This window comes from Coccinella septempunctata, chromosome 4 (genome assembly GCF_907165205.1).
Source record: "Coccinella septempunctata chromosome 4, icCocSept1.1, whole genome shotgun sequence".
NCBI lineage: Eukaryota > Metazoa > Arthropoda > Insecta > Coleoptera > Coccinellidae > Coccinella > Coccinella septempunctata.
In genome coordinates this window covers 3,852,720-3,871,119 of record NC_058192.1, presented here as the reverse complement: position 1 = coordinate 3,871,119, position 18,400 = coordinate 3,852,720, and the positions used below count along the sequence as shown (strand labels likewise).

Sequence of the window (18,400 nt, the reverse complement as noted above, 5' to 3'; positions counted from 1 at the left end):
CATTTATAGGACAAAACGAGAATTGAAACTTTCTTGTCAGCCCCACACACCCTCGAAGAGTTTCTGGTCCAAATTGAACACTTCAAGGCAATTGCTGATGAGTTACCAATCGTGAACGAGCATATCATCACTATGGGTATGTACATGATGAATAGGTCAGAACTCATAAATGCCTTAGTACAGGCTGCTGACAGTTTTAAGAACCAGTTACTCGCAAGATGTTCAGAAGATTACCTGACTCTTTGCAAAAAGTGAGTACACAATTATTAATATTTCAGCTTGTAATCTCAATGCTTGATTCTAGGCTTGGCGATGAATATCAAGCTATACATGATAAAGCCTTGTCGGTACCTTCAAATACATCACAATTGATGGAACTTTTGAAGTACGTGCAGAATGTTGAGGCTGTGGTACTGTTGGAAATGGAAGAACGATTACGTTTGGTTATGAGTTACATTATAGGACTTTCGGATTATATGTTTTTCACGCCAGTGGAAATGAAGCAAAATAACATTACTTTCCTGTGGTAGGTAAAGAGAGTTGGCACAGAATCAAATGGTAAGACGACCAAGTGAGTAATTGTAATTCTTCAGGTATTTGAGGATGCCTAAGGTAATCGAAGACCACAAGGCTCTGGTTGACGCCAAAACCGACGAATTCCAAGCCGATCTCAAATCGCGAATACAGAAATTCACCGACGATCTACGGCTGTACGCCAAGATGGTGGACGAAATGGAGCAAAACGGCAACATAGACGACCTTCCGAAGTACCACAAGAAGGCCACCCAGCTGGACAATCGTCTAATCAACGCCATGGAACGCATCGACGCCTTCAACGAAGAAGAGGCGGCCTTTGGTTTCGAACTGTCCCAGTATCCGATCAGGAAACAGACCCACGACAAGTTGGGGCCCTACAAGAAGCTGTACGATAACGCTACGGACTTTCTGGAGAAGTATGACACTTGGATGCACGCTCGGGTCGGAACGTACGACCCTGAAGACATCGACGCCGATGTGGGCACCATTTATAGAGTTATCTACAAATTGGAGAAACAATTTTCGGAAAAACCTGCCGTGGCAGGTTTGGCTGGAACTGTGAGCGTTTTCTGTGAAGCTACATAAAGAATTATTGCTAAAAATGATTAAATTCTCTATGATATCCATTCAAATTCATTTCTTTAAAGGTGAGGGAGCAGATTGAAGAATTCAAAGACCACATGCCCATCATACAAACTTTGGGCAATCCAGGAATGAAGGCCAGACATTGGGAGCTTATATCAGAAATCGTTGGATTCCCCATCGTTGTCGATGATGATTTAACTTTAGAACGAATAGTAGATTACGGTTTAGACGAATACGTTGAGAAGTTCGAAGCCATATCAGAGTCTGCTACCAAAGAGAACAACTTGGAGAAAGCACTCAATAAGATGGTGGCAGAATGGAAAGACCAAGAATTCACAATACTCCCCTATAAGTGAGCTCGATGAATTTCAACCAAACCCAATCAACTCCCCCTATTTCCATTTTCAGAGATACTGGTACCTACGTTTTGTCCGCAGTGGACGATATTCAAGTCTTACTCGATGATCATCTGATCAAGACCCAAACCATGAAGAATTCACCGTATATCAAGCCCTTCGAGAAAGAAATTATATCTTGGGAAGCTAAACTCCAACTGCTGCAGGAGATCTTAGATGAATGGCTGAAAGTACAGATTACTTGGATGTATTTGGAACCCATATTTTCCTCTCCTGACATCCAGCAGCAAATGCCAGAGGAAGGAAGGCGTTTCAGTGCCGTAGATAAGGTAACTAAAAAAAATTCAATCCTGGAGGATCGAAAATTGAATCTCTTATATTTTACTTAGATCTGGCGTGATCTGATGAAAACTTGTTTCGCCGATACGAAAGTTATGTCGATTGTCGAGATTGACAAAATGGTTGAGCGTCTGAAGAAGTGTAACGCTCTGTTGGAATTGATTCAGAAGGGACTGAACGACTATCTGGAGAAGAAGAGATTGTACTTCCCAAGATTCTTCTTCTTGTCTAACGACGAATTGCTGGAAATTCTTTCGGAAACTAAGGATCCTACTAGGTGGGATATCTTTAGGGAAAAAACCTGATGAAACTGTTCTTTTCGGCAGAGTTATTTATGAGCCTTTTGCTTCTCAGGGTGCAACCTCATCTGAAGAAATGCTTCGAAGGCATAGCCAAACTCAGCTTCACTGAAGAAATGGAGGTAACCGAGATGAAGTCTAGTGAGGGAGAAATTGTACCTCTGGTTGACGTGATTCAGACTGCCCTGGCTAGGGGACAGGTGGAGAAATGGCTTGTTGAACTCGAGACAGACATGAAGAAGTCGGTTCATAATATGGTGAAGGAGTCTGTTGAGGATTACACGAAATGCGTCAGACATCAGTGGGTACTTAAATGGCCAGGGCAATGTGTAAGTTACCTTGGAGATTATTGGCTGTTGAATGATGCTATGGGTGAGTATTGTTGTAGATCCAAGCGATATCGCAAACCTACTGGACATCTGAAGTTACCGAAGCCATCGTCAATGGGCATGAGGCAATGGAGAAGTACTACGCCAAATGTAACACTCAGATCGCGAGGATAGTGGATTTGGTCAGAGGGAAGCTCAATATGCAGAACAGGATAACTCTAGGTAATACTCTTCTTTCAACAGCAATGCTTGCCAAACGGTTTGTCAATTTGAAATTCTCGCAGGAGCTTTGGTAGTGCTTGATGTTCACGCTAGAGATGTACTTTTGGATCTTGTCAACAAAGGCGTGAAAAATATAACGGATTTCCAGTGGCTGTGTCAGCTTAGATATTATTGGACGGTAAAATTTTGTATAGGTTAGCAAAGAGTAAGTATAGCCACTCTTATTTCGCAGGAAAATCAACTGATAACATCAATGATCAATTCTACTCTGAAGTATGGTTATGAGTACCTGGGCAATACAACAAGGCTGGTGGTCACCCCATTGACTGATAGATGTTATAGAACGTTGTTCGGTGCTCTACATCTACATTTAGGTAGGTACATTTATCCTTCCATGTACATTACAGACCTTCTTATTCTTGTCAATTCGTTGTGCCGATGATCTTGTGATAATGGTTCAGTATGGACACCAAAAAGACGATTCTAGTAACGTTCATTAGAAGGACAAAGTGTCATCTTGAAGAACTAAGGATGGATGGGACTGCCTTACTCTCTACAAACCACACCGTTGCTATTTTCGACTAACAGCTCCCTTGGAGCTTACATCTCGAGGGACAAAAGGCCAGAGGATGGTCATCCTGGATATCCTATAGGTTTTTTTCTAGGGTCAGGCGTCTGGGTGGGTTTTCATGGTTCTGTAGACTTCTGTCCTGAAGCAACTGAATACAGTATAGACTACAGCACCTTGGTTCTTGAAACCAGATGGATATAGCACCCAGCAAGGAAGTGAAGTTTATTGATACTTTGCTGCCTGACAGCACATGGTCACAGTAGATCTCTAAGTCTTCTTATTCTTGTCATTTCGTTATGCCGATGATCTTGTGATAATGGTTCAGTATGGACACCAAAAAGACGATTCTAGTAACGTTCACTAGAAGGACAAAGTGTCATCTTGAAGTAATAAGGATGGATGGGACTGCCTTACTCTCTACTAACCACACCGTTGATATTTTGGACTAACAGCTCCCTTGGAGCTTACATCTCAAGGGACTAAATGCCAGAGGATGGTCATCCTGGACATCCTATAGGTTTTTTTCCAGAGTAAGGCGTCTGGGTGGGTTCTTATGGTTCTGTAGACTTCTGTAATGAAGCAAGTGAAAAACTGAACACGGTATAGACTACAGCACCTTGATTCTTGAAAGCAGATGGATGTAGCACTGAGCAAGGAAGTGAAGTTTATTGATACTTTGCTGCCTGACACCCAGATCTCAGTGAAGATATTTGCCATTTGCATGGCTTAATGGCTACTCCTTTAAAATAATCTCATCTAGTGTTATGATGTTTTAATTTCTTGTTTTTCATAAGGCGGTGCCCCTGAAGGACCAGCAGGAACAGGAAAAACCGAGACGACGAAAGATCTGGCGAAAGCTGTGGCCAAACAATGCGTCGTCTTCAACTGCTCCGACGGCTTGGATTACATAGCTTTGGGGAAATTCTTCAAGGTAAGACTCGTCGAAAATTCTCCTTCTGGAGCAACTGACGAATACGAACATTACAGGGGTTAGCCTCGTGCGGAGCCTGGTCCTGTTTCGACGAATTCAACCGCATCGATCTCGAAGTCCTGTCGGTCGTGGCCCAGCAGATCCTCACCATCCAGAGGGGCATCAACTCCGGGGCGGAAAAAATGGTTTTCGAAGGTACCGAGATCAGGCTGGATCCTACGTGTGCCGTTTTTATCACCATGAATCCCGGATATGCTGGTCGCTCGGAATTGCCAGATAATTTGAAGGCTCTGTTCCGGTCGGTGGCTATGATGGTTCCGGACTACGCTCTGATATCGGAGATCGAGCTGTATTCGTACGGATTCTTGACAGCCAAGCCTTTATCGGTGAAGATTGTTGCTACCTACAGGCTATGCTCCGAGCAGTTGTCGTCCCAGTGTCACTATGACTATGGTAATGTTACTATACTTCATTCACTTTTATTTAAGCATCCGGTTGGCCATGGAAATTTGACACATTTCACTCTGTATTGTACGAAAATGTGGGGTTATGAAGCTTGTCAAAACATTTTTGGGTTTTAAATCAACGCTATGTTGCCCGTTCTACGTAAAAGTTTCTGTTATTACGTATTTTATCACAATGTCGAATCTCTTCGGAAAATATGTGACGAACATAATTGAAGTTTATACAAACTGATTGAAGGCATACCAAATCCAGTTATTTGCATGGAAAATACAAGGGATCAGTATAATATCATAATATGCACTATCTTGAGGAGAGTTGATATTCGTTAACTTATTTGGTTAAAGTTTGAATACGTCACATCAGTTGTAGATTTCAGGAATATTAACCCTAAGATGAAATGCATATGATGCAGTGGTTAGGAATGGGTATCTCGAAGAAGAAATTAAAAGATAATTACAAGAATGTTAAATTCTTCAACAAAAATCATCTTGCATCAATATAAGTAGAAGGAATTAAAGGAAGTTTCAAGTCAATATGAATTTCACCTTTGAACAAAAATTTCACATGAATAAACAATTAGCAGGACAACTGGCGCGTATTTGTGGCTGTTCATCTTAATACATTGATATAAGATTAGGGAGCCGAAATAAATACACATTTTATTCGAGGACAGGTAGAACAAATCTTAGCTTGCAGTCACCGGTACACTTTATGTGCCAAACTTATAATCTGATATCGGATGGGTGTGATATAAACGTGGATCCACTTCATAGGTTGTTGCGGGTGTTCTTGAGTTTTGAATTTTCATGATTGCTTCAGTCGTGGATTCGGTGGGATAACTTTGACGCTGGTTATTTGTAAATATCAATATATGTACAAGTATATATTTGGATATGTAATGTTACCTTTGCCTTTTTGATTCTTCAGTTTTTTGTTTTATGTGCGTGTTCTTCTGATTCAATGACACGCCGATTTTATAGCATATATGGTTTATTTGTTGAATTAATTTTCCTGTAATTGGGTTATAACCTGTTGGAAATAAATGCTTATTATTATTATTATTATTATTATTATAATAATAATAATTAGGTATTTATTGGTACCTTAAGACATTTACAATGTATAGGACAAGTTGAATAAAAAATAGAAAAATCAATTTCCGGGAACTTATTCTACGATGACATTCATCGAAAATCCTGTAGTAAACTTTTCGCATTAATTCACTTAAACATAAAATTTTCAAATGCCACTACTTTTTTGGGTCTCCCAATAGAAGGAAATTCTTTGTCATCCTCTTCATTCACAACCTTTCTGATTGTGGAAATATTCAGCTGAAATATAAGTCGTTTAGATTCAGATGAAACATTATATGAATTCTCTTACATTGAATATGTTCGCTACCGTTTGACGTATTGTGGATTTTAGAATATCAGGATTAAGATGCCAACCTTACTACGTTCTAGTTACAAAAACTGTAGAAAATTATTTCATGGCCAACCGACTGCTAAAATAAATGTGAATGGAGTATAAACAGTATTTTCCCAAAAAAATAGTTCATTTGGATTAGAAAGCCAACAATGTTATTGTAATTTGGTTGTGCAGCGTTCAGCGTTTGTGCAAAACATGATTTTATACATTTTAGGAATGAGAGCTGTGAAATCAGTACTCAGAGCAGCGGGTACTCTGAAACTGAAATATCCAGACGAAAAAGAGGACATATTAGTTCTGAGATCCATCAAAGATGTTAACTTGGCCAAGTTCTTAGTTCTCGACGTTCCCTTGTTCAAGGTTTGTGGAAAAAAAATTGACGTCAGTTTTTTGATCGCTCTTTCTTCAGGGAATCACATCAGATTTATTCCCGGGCGTGATATTGCCAGAACCGGATTACGTAATATTCAACCAGGCCATCGAAGACACTTGCGCGGAGAAGAATATACAGTGCGTGCCGTTTTTCTTAGAGAAGGTACAGCAACTGTACGAAATGATTATCGTGAGGCACGGTTTGATGATTGTTGGCTTACCGTTTGGCGGCAAAACGACCTCTTATAGGATTCTAGCTAAAGCTTTAGGTCTCATTGAAAAGAGGGTAAGTAAAAAAGTGTATTTGTACCGATTCAGGGTGAAAAATCAAAGTAATCACCACGGTTTTCGTGGAAAATAACTTTTTTAGGGAGGTATGGACGAGCATAAAGCTATTTACACTATAATGAACCCCAAATCCATCACAATGGGACAGTTATACGGTCAGTTCGATCCAGTATCTCACGAGTGGTCGGATGGAGTCCTTGCTGTTAGTTTCAGGGAATTTGCCATGTCAACAACGGATGACAGGTACGTGATTCAGGTTTCCCCAAGTGCACCAGGCTTTGTTACCACATTTTCTTCAGAAAATGGCTCATTTTCGACGGCCCTGTAGACGCAGTGTGGATAGAAAACATGAACACCGTGCTCGACGACAATAAAAAATTGTGCCTCATGTCAGGGGAAATCATTCAGCTGGCAAACACCACGAATTTGATATTCGAACCCATGGATCTGGAGGTCGCCTCTCCTGCCACAGTGTGTATTTTTTCTGCCGGAATGAATTCGATCTCAACGAATGTCTTTTGACAGGTTTCTAGATGCGGAATGATTTATTATGAGCCGGTATGTTTAGGATGGGAACCTATGCTCACATCGTGGCTGAACACCTTACCACCTTGCATTTCCACCGATTTCTACAAAACCATGATCTCTAATTTGTTCATTAGGTTTTGTAGACCGTTGATATGGTTCGTTTTTAAGAGTGGCGTTAAAGTAAGTAATCATTTGGCTAGAGAATTTTTACTGATCGATTTAAACCACTAAAAACTGAACAGGAAATTGCTACAACATCGGAAGCTAATCTGTTGAGATCTGCCATGAATTTATTCGACTGTTTCATGGACGATTTTTATCAAGAAGGTTTCCGAGATAACGTCAGTGACTTGGATATACGAGCTCAGATCGAAGGATCCTTCTTCTTTTCCTGCATATGGTCAATGGGCGCAACCCTCGATACCAACGGTAGACAAAAATTCAGCATCCTTTTCCGTGGTTTGTTAGAAAGGGAATTTCCGGAAGCGATCAAGAAAGACCTGAAAATTCCCTTCGATATCCCGAAACCCGAGAAACCTTACATCTTCGTGATACCTACGGGAGAAACCGTTTTCGATTACAGATACATCAAAGAAGTGAGTCATCCGCGATATTTTCCGTAATATTCTAACTTCTGGTTTATTCTTTAAGGGTAAAGGAAAATGGAAATTGTGGTCAGATGAATTGGTCACGGCACCGCCAATCCCTAGGGATATACCAGTTAATCAAATCATAGTTCCAACTATAGAGACAGTGAGATATATTGCTATAATGACGCTGTTGGTACAACATCAGAAAGCTGTGATGGTGGTAGGACCTACTGGCACGGGGAAATCCGTCTACATCATCGAGTTTCTGCTCAAAAAGAACGATACGGTGGTTTATCAGCCGTTGTTCATTAATTTTTCGGCGCAAACGACAGCCAACCAAACGCAAGATATAATCATGGCTAAACTTGACAAGAGACGAAAGGGTAACTTGTTCAGTCCACAATTACTCATTCTTACTAACTAAATCCGATGACGTTAGGTGTGTTCGGGCCCCCAGTACAGAAAAAATGCGTTATATTCGTGGATGACGTCAACATGCCTCTGAAGGAGGTGTATGGGGCTCAACCTCCAATAGAATTATTGAGGCAGTGGTTTGATCATCACATGTGGTATAATCGTAAAGAAATTATACCGATGAAACTCATAGATATCCAGGTTGGTGATCACTATGTTGGTAGTACTTGTTTTCATCGTGTTTCTCCTGATTAATTTTAGTTTATGTGCGCCATGGGCCCCCCTGGAGGTGGTGGTAATACTGTTACCCCCAGATTCACCCGCCACTTCAACCATTTATGTATAGATGAATTTGGAGATGCCATCCTCATAAATATTTTCAGTAAAATCATGCTGTGGCATTTGGATACAAGGTGGGTTGATGAGCTTTTTGGTTGATCTGAAATCTAGGAAGGGCTCCCCATCATGTATGTATTCTTACAGGGGGTTCTCCAAGGATTTCGATCCTTGTATAGAACAGATTGTGATGGCCACCCTGGAAATGTACAAGATGGCACGAGCGAATCTCTTGCCAACGCCTGCCAAGTCCCATTATTTGTTCAATTTGCGAGATTTTTCCAGAGTTATTCAGGTAAGTAGCCCTATTTTTCCAAACTTGACTAGTCGAGACGAATGTTTCAGGGGGTTCTACTGTCCGTACCTGAGGCTATTGAAGATCTTGTCGCTATGAAAAGACTATGGGTCCATGAAGTTCTGAGGGTATATTATGACAGATTAGTCGATGACGCCGACAGAGCCTGGATTTTCACCGCCCTCCATGAAATTTGCATCAAACATCTCGAGGAGAGTATGAACACCATGTTCTTGAGATTGAAAACACCGCAGACAACTAACGTGAGTACCACAGTTTGGAAAAACCGAATTTTTCTAAATAGCCATTGTTGAAAAGATCGGGGAAATCGAGCTCAGGAACCTTCTGTACTGCGATTTCTCGGATCCGAAAGCAGACCAGAGATACTACGTGGAAGTCCAGGACTTGGAAGCTCTCACGGAGATCGTGATGGGATTCCTGAACGAATTCAACAACATGTCCAAGAAACCGATGAACTTGGTGCTGTTCAGGTAGAATATTCGAGCAAGTTGAGGGATTGAGAAACGCCCGTTGACTCTTATCAATTTCAGATTTGCCATAGAACACTTGTCCAAGATATGCCGTATATTGAAGCAACCCAGAAGTCACGGAATGTGCGTGGGCGTTGGTGGATCTGGCAGGCAATCGTTGACAAGACTAGCAGCTCATATTTCGGAATATGATCTATTCCAAGTCGAGATCACGAGGTTGTATGGATGTAACGAATGGCGAGATGACGTAAAAGGTAAGAACTTAATCCTTCAGATCAATGACAGCTCAATAAAATCTTCAATTCCCTTTAGGTATTTTGAGAAAGGTCAGCGCCACCGATCTCCACGGTGTCTTCCTCTTCAACGATACGCAGATCAAGGAAGAAAACTTCCTCGAAGACATAAGCAACCTGTTGAACACCGGGGAAGTCCCGAACTTATTCACGCCCGAGGAAAAGATAGAAATCTGCGAGAAAATGAGGCAGTTGGACAGGCAGAGGGATAAGTCTGTGCAGACAGACGGCAGTCCGGTGGCTCTGTTCAATTTCTTCGTAACCATCGTTAGGGAGCAGTTACACGTCGTCCTCACCATGAGTCCGATTGGTGAAAATTTCAGGGTGAGGTTACGGAAGTTTCCCGCCCTTGTCAATTGCTGCACCATCGATTGGTTCCAGGTAGGTGTCCGGAATCGGGAATTTTAAGGCTACCATTAGAATTCCAACTCGTGGTGTTAAAATTCTTTGGGTTTGGTACTTATTTTTCGCTCTGTCGTTAACAAAATGTTTTCAGTCTTGGCCTGAAGATGCCTTGTTGGCTGTAGCAACCAAGTTTTTGGGCGAGATCGAGTTGACCGACAGAGAAAGGGTGGTTTGTATAGATATGTGCCAACTTTTCCACACTTCAACCCAAACCTTATCCGATGACTTCTATGAGAGATTGAGGCGTCACAATTATGTGACTCCTACATCCTACTTGGAGATGATCAGTACTTTCAAGACATTCTTAGGTCGTAAAAGACAGTGAGTATCATTTTTTTAATGGCATATAGACCACCAGCGACTATTCTCAATGATAATTTTCAGGGAAGTGCTGATGCTCAAGAGCAGATACGAGGTAGGTCTGGAAAAGTTAGATGCAGCCGGTGCTGAAGTCGCTGTAATGCAAGCGGCACTAGAAGCCCTTCAACCAGAGTTGGTGGTAGCTGCTAATGCCGTGCAGGTCACGGTAAAAAAAGTGGAGGCTGAATCAGCTGAGGCAGCAGAGGTAGAAAAAGTAGTTTTAGCGGAAGAGGCAATCGCCAACGAACAGGCTAAAGCAGCTCAAGCCATCAAGGACGAATGCGATGCCAACTTGGCAGAAGCGATGCCAATTCTGAACGCTGCCCTAGCTGCTTTGAACACCTTAACGCCTGCCGATATTAGTGTCGTGAAAACGATGAAGAATCCACCCAAGGGTATCAAATTGGTGATGGAAGCTGTTTGTATTTTGAAGGTATCACCTGGATAGTTCTTCATTTTTTACTGTTTCTGATGAAATATATGTTGATGGAATCTTTCAATTAGTGTTTCTCTATCAGGATGTGAAGCCTGAGAAAGTACCCCTGCCTAGCGGTTTGGGAATGATGGACGACTATTGGGGCCCATCCAAGAGGGTGTTGGGCGATATTAAATTCCTCGACAGCCTTATGAATTTCGATAAGGATAACATTCCTCCAAAGATCATGGAGAAATTACACAAGACGATTCTTAACGACGAGAATTTCGACCCAGATAAGGTGAAGACTGCTTCTACAGCAGCAGAAGGTCCGTTGGTTAACGATTGTCAGATGTAATTCTATCGATTCCTGTTTTTGGATTGCAGGTTTATGCAAATGGGTTATAGCCATATCCAAGTACGACGTGGTGGCGAAGGTGGTTGCACCAAAGAAGCAAGCCTTAGCCATAGCCGAGGCTGAATTCAACGAAGCCATGGCGTCCTTGGAAATAAAGAGGCAGCTGTTACGAGAGGCGAGAGAACGGGTCGCTAAGCTCGAAGAAGCTCTGAGGATAGAAACCGAAAAACTGCAAAGACTGACCGACGACGTCAATTTGTGCCAGTTGAAACTGCAGAGGGCGGAAGAGCTGATCGGAGGACTGGGTGGGGAAAAAACCAGATGGTCCCAAACTGCGAAAGCTCTAGGAGAAAAGTATTACGTTTTGACAGGTAAGGTTTCATCGATATGGAGTGAATTGCATCAGGCCAAACTGTGTCCTTAATGCATTATTTGTGAAATTTGGTCCTCAGGGGACATCTTGGTGGCAGCTGGAGTGGTGGCCTATTTGGGACCCTTCACTTTGCAGTTCAGAACCGAACAGATAAGCGGTTGGGTGAAGACTCTGAGTGGTCAGGGTATTGTAGTCAGCAAAGATTTTCAACTGACTGCTGTGTTAGGAGAGCCCGTTTTGATAAGACAATGGAATATATTCGGTTTGCCGAGTGATAATTTCAGTATCGATAACGGTATCATAATAAAGTGAGTATATTTCTTTTTTCAAAATTACGTGTTATACAGAGTGTCCCGAAATTCTTAGTGGGGTAACTCAGGGGGATTCTATAACTTTGTCTGGAGAATCTGTGGGTTATTTCAGGACAACTCTAATAACTCTATATATGACGAAATTTTAAGGGTTACTGATGGTGTGGGGAAAATATTTAATGGTTTTTTCATTAAGGAACGCCAGACGTTATGCCCTAATGATTGACCCTCAAGGACAAGCCAATAAATGGATTAAAAATATGGAAAAGGCCAATAATTTGGCCATCATTCGTCTCAACCAACCGGATTATGTTAGGATTCTCGAGAATGCCATTCAGTTTGGGCAACCGGTAAATATCAAACCTGATGTTCAGTGAATTTAGAAAAATTCTCACCTTAACCAAAACAACAATATCCATGGATTACGTCATTATAACATGGACTTTCAACGTATTATAAGGCAATACTTATCCAATATTTAGTATTTGGGTGGATATGTACTATAGACATACCATTTGTAGGTGCTCTTAGAAAACATCGGCGAGGAATTGGATCCAATTTTAGAGCCAGTTTTATCGCAGCAAATTTTCAAGCAGGGCGGTGCCTGGTGCTTGAAATTAGGAGATTCGGTTGTTGAATACAGTGCAGATTTTAGGTAATTCTTGTCTTTACAGTATTCGAAAGGAATCATCTTCTATTCTATGTCTTCTGTTTACGTCGACGTTTTTACGATATCGAAACTTTTATAGACTTTATGTAACCACAAAACTGAGGAATCCCCATTATATGCCAGAAGTGGCGGTTAAAGTAACCTTGGTCAACTTCATGATCACGAAGGTGGGCTTGGAGGATCAATTGTTGGGTATTACAGTGGCCAAGGAACGACCAGATCTGGAGGCCGAAAAGAACACTCTGATTATACAAGGAGCAGAGAATAAACGGTGCGACTTAATCTCTTCTCTAATCAATTTTCAATCATGATGTGCTTCTTCCAGCCAACTCAAGGAAATCGAAGACAAAATTTTGGAAGTACTCAGTACTTCGGAAGGTAATATCCTGGAAGATGAAACAGCTATACAAATCCTGAGCTCTTCGAAGGTGCTTTCGAATGAAATAACCGCCAAACAAGCAGTGGCTGAAATCACTGAAAAACAAATTGATACTGCCCGAATGGAGTACACTCCGATTGCCGTTCATTCTGCTATTTTGTTCTTCACCATAGGTATGAAATGAGTTGGATTTATCTAGCACAATTTCAACAGGACATTTATTGCACATTTTACGTTTTCATTTTCAGTTGACTTGGCTAATATAGATCCCATGTACCAATATTCCCTGGTGTGGTTCATGAACCTGTTCTCTTCAGCTATCGATAACACCGACAAAGTTGAAGATGTAAAAGAGCGTTTGAAGGATTTGGAAAAATATTTCACCTATTCGCTCTACGTGAATATTTGCAGGAGTTTGTTTGAAAAAGACAAGTTACTGTTCTCCTTATTGTTGGTGGTGAATCTACTGAAGAGTAGGGACCAAATGGATGTATCAGAATGGATGTTTTTGCTAACCGGCGGTGTTGGTTTGGAAAATCCACACAAGAATCCTTCTGAATGGCTGGTAGATAAGTCTTGGGATGAACTGTGCAGACTGGATGAGTATCCCGCTTATAAGTTAGTATCCTTCGAATACGTAAATTGCCCATTTGAAAATACATTTCTTCGTTCAGGGGTTTGAGGCAACACTTCGAGAATAATATGGATACGTGGAAGAAAATATTCGATTCAACCGAACCTCAGGAATACCCATTACCCAGTCCATTCGACACTAAACTGTCCCAGTTCCAGAAGCTGCTCATCTTGAGATGCATAAGATACGATAAGATAACCCCCGCTGTGCAGTCTTTTGTATCTGGTGAGTTTTATTCCTTCAGGACCATCCTAAACCATCAAACGACGAAGTGAAGATGGCAGCGTGGATCCATTTGCTCTATACTCTTAGTTTGCAGGAACTGCATATTGCGGTCATCAAGCAGTAGAGAGGGAGCTTCGGGAAACGTTCAAATTCGGCAGTTATCTTTGCCCTGGACAACTCAATCATAAAAACGGCCTTTTTTTCAGCTAATCTTGGAAGACAGTACATCGAACCACCCCCATTCGACCTAACCTCGTCCTTTGCCGACTCCCACTGTTGCATACCCTTGATATTCATCCTGACTCCGGGGGCAGACCCCACTGCCGTGCTGTTGAAGTTCGCCGACGATCAAGGTTTCGGGGCTGCCAGACTTTTCGCCCTTTCCTTGGGACAAGGACAAGGACCGATAGCTATCAGGCTGATAGACGAGGGCGTCAGAAATGGCACTTGGGTCGTCTTGCAGAACTGCCATTTGGCCAAGAGTTTCATGCCATCCTTGGAGAGGGTTAGTACATGGAAAAGATGACAAGCGGGTATCATCTACAAGAAATTTTAACGTTTTCTTCCACAGATATGCGAGAATTTAACTCCCGATACCACGCATCCCGATTTCCGACTCTGGCTAACCTCGTATCCGGCCGACCATTTTCCGGTGCTGGTCTTGCAGAACGGCGTGAAGATGACCAACGAACCGCCCAAAGGCCTCAAGGCCAACATCCTGAGATCGTACGCCGGAGATCCCATAAGCGATCCGGATTGGTTCGACAATTGCAAACAAGGTCCCACGTTCAAGAAGTTACTGTTCGCCCTGTGTTTCTTCCACGCCTCCATACAGGAGAGGAGGAAGTTCGGTCCGTTGGGATGGAACATCCCGTACGAGTTCAACGAAACCGATCTGAGGATCAGCGTGGTCCAGCTGCAGATGTTCCTGAACGATTATAGCGTGAGTAGAAGTGATTTTATGGGTTTTTAGGTTCGTTCAAGACATCAATGGATGAAGGAGAAGCTCCTGTATTAATTTTCAGCGGGCGGTTTATTAGGTTTTACGAGGACTGTATGATTTTTCGTGTAAGAGAACACAGACACGACAGTTGAAGAAATTTGCCTTGAATCTGTGTAAATTAACGCATTCTTTCAACTGGCGTTTCGCCCACAACTGTTATAGCACTTGGTTACTAGTCATCGATAAGGCGAATGTGAAACCAAAGCGAAATGGAAGGAATTGACCAGTGCCACCGTAATAACCCTTGATTCTTCTGAAGATGCCTGCTGCGCTTCTGGATCTGTCAGCCTCTGAAAGCTTCTATAGATACAAATAAGAGCTTCCTCAAAATCGTGGCTGATTGTCTCGTTTCTGTCCATGTTAGCTGTAGAAGAATTTCATCGATAAAACGTAACTTCCCCATTCCAGGACGTACAATACGATGCTATATTGTATTTGACCGGGGAGTGTAACTATGGAGGAAGAGTGACAGACGACTGGGATCGCAGAACACTCAATACCATTTTGAGAAAGTTCTATTGTCCAGAACTGGTGGAAAGCCAGAATTACGCTCTAGATCCTACAGGTAAAATAACCTAAAAAAGAATATGAACGTGGTGACTCCTCGCAATTGATTTATAGGTGCATACTACGTACCGGAAAAAACGGAATACGATGAGTACATAGCTTACACGAAATCCTTGCCATTGATTACGCATCCTGAAGTATTCGGGATGAATGAAAACGCTGACATAATGAAGGATCAACAGGAGACCAACCTCCTCTTCTACAGCATACTTCTCACACAGGTAGGAAAAACACTGTTTAATTGTGATGGAATTTTAAATCGACCTCCTTGTTATATGCTCAATCCAGGACAGGACTGTAAGTATTCCTTTTTGTTCGCAGATATCCTCTACTTCTTTGGCTTAATCTTTCATTGTCTTATTATCTTTACAACTGGCTTGAAGGACTTGCAAGAATTGAAGGTGAGTTTTTAAGTGTGATGAAGTTGATTGTCAGCTCTTGTTATCTAGGGTGCTTATGAACTGAATGAATGTAAAATACTTCGCATCTAAACTGTTTGAACCTCTCGTTCCTAAGTTTTTTCAATGATTCCAACTTTTTCCTTGTTGCTCAACTCAAGGACTTGAAAAAGGCCAGGGTAAGTGTTAATCCCGATCAGACAAAGTTTGTCAAGGGTGCAAGGGTGTAGTTTACGTTTTTTCGAATCTCCTCATATTTTATTCCCATAGGATGCTCTTTCTTCCGGGGGAGCTGAAAAAACCCCAGACGAAATAGTTTTGGACGTGGCAGCCGATGTGCTTGCCAAACTTCCACCCCTGTTCGACAGAGATGCTGCCATGGAAAAATACCCGACTTCGTATAATCAAAGCATGAATACTGTTTTGGTGCAGGAAATGAACAGGTTCAACAATCTGTTAGCAGTGATTCGAAGCAGCCTCATAAACGTTAGGAAAGCCATCAAAGGTTAGGGCAACTATATACGTAGAACATTGTTGAATTCCCAATGCTTCCAGGTTTGATTGTTATGTCCGGACCTTTAGAAGAGGTTGTGAAGAGTATTCTCACCGGGAGGATACCTGCAATGTGGGCTGGAAAATCCTACCCATCTCTGAAACCCCTCGGAAGTTATATCATAGATTTCTTGGCACGACTGGCATTTTTACAGGTAACAGGTTCCCTCAGGATCCAAATGTAGCAATTATATGAATATTTACTTCAGAAATGGTACGATGAAGGGGCGCCTTGCACGTTCTGGATCTCTGGCTTCTATTTCACCCAGGCTTTCTTGACTGGAGCCCAGCAGAACTATGCCAGGAAATACACCATTCCTATCGATTTGTTGGGATTCGACTATGAGGTTGAGTTCTTAACGCAGAGGTCTGCAGTATGGGTTTCGAAATGATGTTTGTTTTGTAGGTTATGAAGGAGAAAAATTTCGACGAACCACCGGAAGATGGCGTTTACGTTTACGGGTTATTCTTGGACGGGGCTAGGTGGAATAAGAAGACGATGCTTCTGGACGAATCCCTCCCGAAAGTTCTATACAGCGTTGTCCCGTTTGTGAGTATTAGAATCCAAGAATACCAGCTGAATATACATCGACTATTTCTGAAATAAATTTATGATCATCGAGTGATTTCTATCAATTGTTGACCAGTGTAGTTAGAATTGGATCGGTTTGCTCTATTCAATGAGCATAGAAGGTTGAAATTGATTTTGCTCTAGCTGTGAGTGATTGCTTTCAGATCTGGCTGAAACCAATGAAACGAGATGACATTCAACCTCAACCAACTTATCTCTGTCCAGTGTATAAGACTGCGGAAAGACGTGGGGTTCTTTCAACAACTGGGCATTCTACAAATTTCGTTATCGCAATGACTTTGGCCACCGATAAGGAATCGAAACATTGGATTATGAGAGGTGTTGCTATGCTTTGTGCCTTGTCCCAATAGACAAGTTTTAACCGAGCTTTTACGATTCTTTTCGATCATTATTTTATTTGGTTTTATATTGTTTTTGAAGTATTGGATTGTGAATTTATAAAATATATTTTTATTTTAGTATTTAATTGCGTGTTTTATTATTCCTCATCATTTAAGTACAGGATAATTGACAATAGTGAAGCAGTCTAATCAGAGAGCTGAATTTCTGATTTTTTTAGTGTTGGGGTTGATTTCTCAGCTGAAATATCGAACTAGGGGTATAATCAATGCTTGGGGCCACACAGGGGCAAAGGAGCCTCGAAATCCACCTCAATATCGCCAATAATGTGTTGAGAGCTGGAGGAAAATTGTATCAATTTTTCAACCTCCAGACCGGACAATAGAAATTTCACCCCTCGATTTTCGCATAGCTTTCATATTTCATAGCAATGCGCCATGAAATCGCATTATTTTCGCTTTGAGGGATTTCGGATGGAAGTTTTGAATGTGAAAGAGATCTGTAATTACTAATTATGGCGTCCCTGGGGGCTTTCAATTATCCTACCCTCGCTCGCAGTGCTCAGAGAGAGCACGAGTTATATTCCACCAGTACAATATACCCATAATGAAGTTTTACGTCAGGATAATTCTTGTTGAACAATGATTGATCCACGACTTGGGGTGTTACCATGTCGCCGTGTCAAAAATATTTCTATACTCTATTCACTTTTATTGTAGCAGTCGGTTGGCCATGGAAATTTGACACATTTCACTCTGTATAGTACGAAAATGTGGGGTTATGAAGCTTGTCAAAACATTTTTGGGTTTTAAATCAACGCTATGTTGCCTGTTCTACGTAAAAGTTTCTGTTATTACTGCTAAAATAACTGTGAATGCAGTATATTTGATTCTCCGACTACGAAAATCCCAGGATTTCGGAAAATTCATCGATTATAAGCATCAGACACCGAGGATAAAGGTTACATAGTGAATTTCAGAATATAAAGAACAAGTGGAGCAATGTGATTATTATCTATTAGTGTTTCCTAATGAGAAACACATTGTATATCAATTGCCTTACAATTCAGCTTGCGAATTCTGTACTGAGAAATAGAAACTCTGGGGTAACGCCATCAAAAGCCATCTTCATGCAAAACTGTTCGAAATCT

At 41.5% G+C, this 18,400-nt stretch overlaps 1 protein-coding gene across 1 annotated transcript; it reads left to right on the top strand.

Annotated features, from left to right (window-relative positions):
- Nucleotides 1-15: 15 nt before the first annotated feature.
- Nucleotides 16-17,371, top strand: LOC123312111 (dynein axonemal heavy chain 7). The gene is made up of 46 exons (XM_044896342.1): nucleotides 16-251; nucleotides 305-526; nucleotides 594-1,095; nucleotides 1,185-1,474; nucleotides 1,531-1,807; nucleotides 1,868-2,094; nucleotides 2,172-2,445; nucleotides 2,505-2,667; nucleotides 2,730-2,845; nucleotides 2,900-3,041; nucleotides 4,033-4,169; nucleotides 4,226-4,622; nucleotides 6,277-6,422; nucleotides 6,472-6,720; nucleotides 6,805-6,965; nucleotides 7,022-7,193; nucleotides 7,248-7,430; nucleotides 7,493-7,846; nucleotides 7,902-8,223; nucleotides 8,280-8,455; nucleotides 8,516-8,667; nucleotides 8,738-8,885; nucleotides 8,936-9,148; nucleotides 9,204-9,376; nucleotides 9,437-9,630; nucleotides 9,689-10,050; nucleotides 10,166-10,395; nucleotides 10,459-10,867; nucleotides 10,953-11,178; nucleotides 11,237-11,578; nucleotides 11,660-11,888; nucleotides 12,088-12,241; nucleotides 12,413-12,546; nucleotides 12,641-12,832; nucleotides 12,887-13,113; nucleotides 13,189-13,558; nucleotides 13,615-13,799; nucleotides 14,006-14,304; nucleotides 14,371-14,742; nucleotides 15,211-15,367; nucleotides 15,424-15,590; nucleotides 16,038-16,272; nucleotides 16,323-16,474; nucleotides 16,529-16,666; nucleotides 16,726-16,869; nucleotides 17,055-17,371. Exons 1-46 carry the CDS (start codon nucleotides 133-135, stop codon nucleotides 17,259-17,261), a joined length of 10,440 nt encoding a protein of 3,479 aa, XP_044752277.1. The 5' UTR covers nucleotides 16-132; the 3' UTR covers nucleotides 17,262-17,371.
- Nucleotides 17,372-18,400: the final 1,029 nt, after the last annotated feature.

Coding starts and splice junctions, on each gene's coding strand:
- LOC123312111 (XM_044896342.1), top strand. CDS start 133: ATGGGTATGTACATGATGAATAGGTCAGAACTCATAAATGCCTTAGTA. Junction 8,224..8,279: donor ACTTGACAAGAGACGAAAGG/GTAACTTGTTCA, acceptor CGATGACGTTAG/GTGTGTTCGGGCCCCCAGTA. Junction 11,579..11,659: donor AAAGTATTACGTTTTGACAG/GTAAGGTTTCAT, acceptor TTTGGTCCTCAG/GGGACATCTTGGTGGCAGCT.